Source organism: Apium graveolens, chromosome 6 (genome assembly GCF_009905375.1).
Source record: "Apium graveolens cultivar Ventura chromosome 6, ASM990537v1, whole genome shotgun sequence".
NCBI classification, from domain to species: domain Eukaryota; kingdom Viridiplantae; phylum Streptophyta; class Magnoliopsida; order Apiales; family Apiaceae; genus Apium; species Apium graveolens.
In genome coordinates, this window is record NC_133652.1 from 69,423,422 (window position 1) to 69,425,620 (window position 2,199).

At 43.5% G+C, this 2,199-nt stretch overlaps 1 protein-coding gene across 1 annotated transcript; it reads left to right on the top strand.

Moving 5' to 3' along the window:
• Window positions 1–1,007: 1,007 nt before the first annotated feature.
• Window positions 1,008–1,466, top strand: LOC141665219 (uncharacterized). The gene has a single exon (XM_074471198.1). It carries the CDS (start codon window positions 1,008–1,010, stop codon window positions 1,464–1,466), a length of 459 nt encoding a protein of 152 aa, XP_074327299.1.
• The last annotated feature ends 733 nt before the right edge of the window (window positions 1,467–2,199 follow it).

A 2,199-nucleotide genomic window follows, 5' to 3' on the forward strand; every position in this document is an offset into this window, starting at 1 on the left:
TCTTCGGATACAACCAGATCAAGATGAACCCGAAGGACATACCTAAGACGGCATTCATAACTCACAGAGCAGTCTATGCTTATGTGATGTTGCCCTTCAGGCTGACAAGCACATGATCCACTTACCAAAGAGCCATGAACAAGATATTCAAGTCCCAAATCGGGAGGAACTTGGAGTGCTATATCGACGACATGATTTCCAAATCAACAACTATACCAGGACACGTAGAAGATCTGAAGGAGTGCTTTGACAACCTGAGGAAGAACCAACTTAAACTGAATCCGGAGAAATGTACCTTCGGAGTAGGATCAGGCAAGTTCTTAGGATTCATGATCAGCAACAGAGGTATAGAAGCTAATCCGGAGAAGATAAAAGCAATCCAGGAGATGAGGGCTCCCAGGACCAAAAAAGATGTGCAAAAGCTAGCAGGTTCCCTAGCAGCACTCAAGAGATTTGTCTCAAAACTAGCAGAGAGGTGCTTACCATTCTTCGATTTAGTCAAGGGAGCAAGTAACAAGAAAGAGGTAAACTGGAGTCTGGAGTGCCAAAAGGCATTTGAGGAAATTAAGTTCTACCTCTCTCAGCCACCAGTCCTAACTAAAGCTCAACCAGGAGAGCCTCTATACTTGTACTTATCAGCAGGAGCACAAGCAGTAGGAGTTGCCCTAATCAGGGAAGAGAATGGAAAATAGCAACTAGTATACTACGTAAGCCAAGTTCTTAAAGATGCGAAAACTAGATACCCACGACTAGAAAAAATTTCCTTCGCATTAGTCACAACTTCAAGAAAACTCAGGCACTACTTCCAAGGAAGAGAAATAAGAGTAGTAACAAATCAGCCGCTAAGGAAGATAATTCACAAGCCAGATGTCTCGGGAAGACTAGTCAATTGGGCTGTGGAGTTGAGCCAGTTCAATTTAAGCTTCATTCCCAGGACTGCCAATAAAGCTCAAGCACTTGCAGATTTCATAATCGAATACAACTTCCCGGAAGAAGAACCGGAACCAATGAACATAGATCCGGAGACAAACCAAGAAGCAAATCCGGGAGCCTGGACCTTAAAAGTAGATGGATCTTCAACAAGTGAGAGGTCGGGAGCCGGATTCATACTGAAAAGTCCTGAGGGATTCATCATTCAAATAGCTATATCCTTCGGGTTCTCGGCAACAAACAATCAGGCGGAATATGAGGCATTGATTGCAGGATTAAAGCTCTCCAGGACTCTAAGGGTCCAGGATTTAAAAATCTACAGCGACTCCCAAATAGTGGTCAAGCAAGCAAACGGAGAATACATAGCAAAGGACCCCATTCTGGCAAAGTATCAAGCAGTGGTTCAAAGTTACCTAGCCTCAATCCAAAAGCATCAAGTCCTGCAGATATGTAGAGAAGATTATGAAGAAGCAGATATCATATCCAAGTTAGTCCGGAACTCATCAGACTTGGACTGCTCAGTTTACTTTGAATAACTCCACAAACCATCTATTGATTCCGGAGAGGTCTTGGAGATCGAAAGCAACCAGAACTGGATGACTCCTTTCATCAACTACTTAGAAAAAGAAGAGCTACCAGAAGACAAAGGAAAGGCCCAAAGACTGAAAGCAAAAGCAGCTAAGTTCTTCTTTGAAGAATGACTACTTTACCACATGACTTTCTCATCTCCTACTCTGAAGTGCGTAGGCCCAGAAGAAGCAAAGTACTGTTTGATGGAAGTACACGAAGAGATATGCGGAGATAACATATCCGCGAAGGCCCTTGCTCATAAGATCATAAGACAAGGCTACTACTGGCCAATTATCCACCAGGACGCAATAGAGTTCGTGAAAAAATACAAGGAATGCCAGCTCTTCAGCAATGTGTCCCGGATCAGCCCAGTCCTATCACCAATCCCATTTTCCGTCTGGGGTATTGACATTATGGGACCCTTTCCCCGGGCCAAAGGAGATCTCAGGTACTTGTTATTCTCAATTGATTACATGACCAAATGGGTTGAAGCGAAAGCAATGAGGACAATTAATTAGCAAGACTGCATAAAGTTTATGGACAACATTTTGATGAGGTTCGGGATTCCATGAGTCCTAGTATCAGATAACGGACCACAGTTCATCAGATCAGAATTCGAGTCCTACCTTCAGGAGCGTGGGATCAAGCACAAAAAATCATCAGTAGCATATCCCCAAGGAAACGGGAAAGTAGAAGTCA

What these genes read in the sequence shown, in the direction of transcription:
- LOC141665219 (XM_074471198.1), top strand. Translation starts at nt 1,008, where the DNA reads ATGAACATAGATCCGGAGACAAACCAAGAAGCAAATCCGGGAGCCTGG.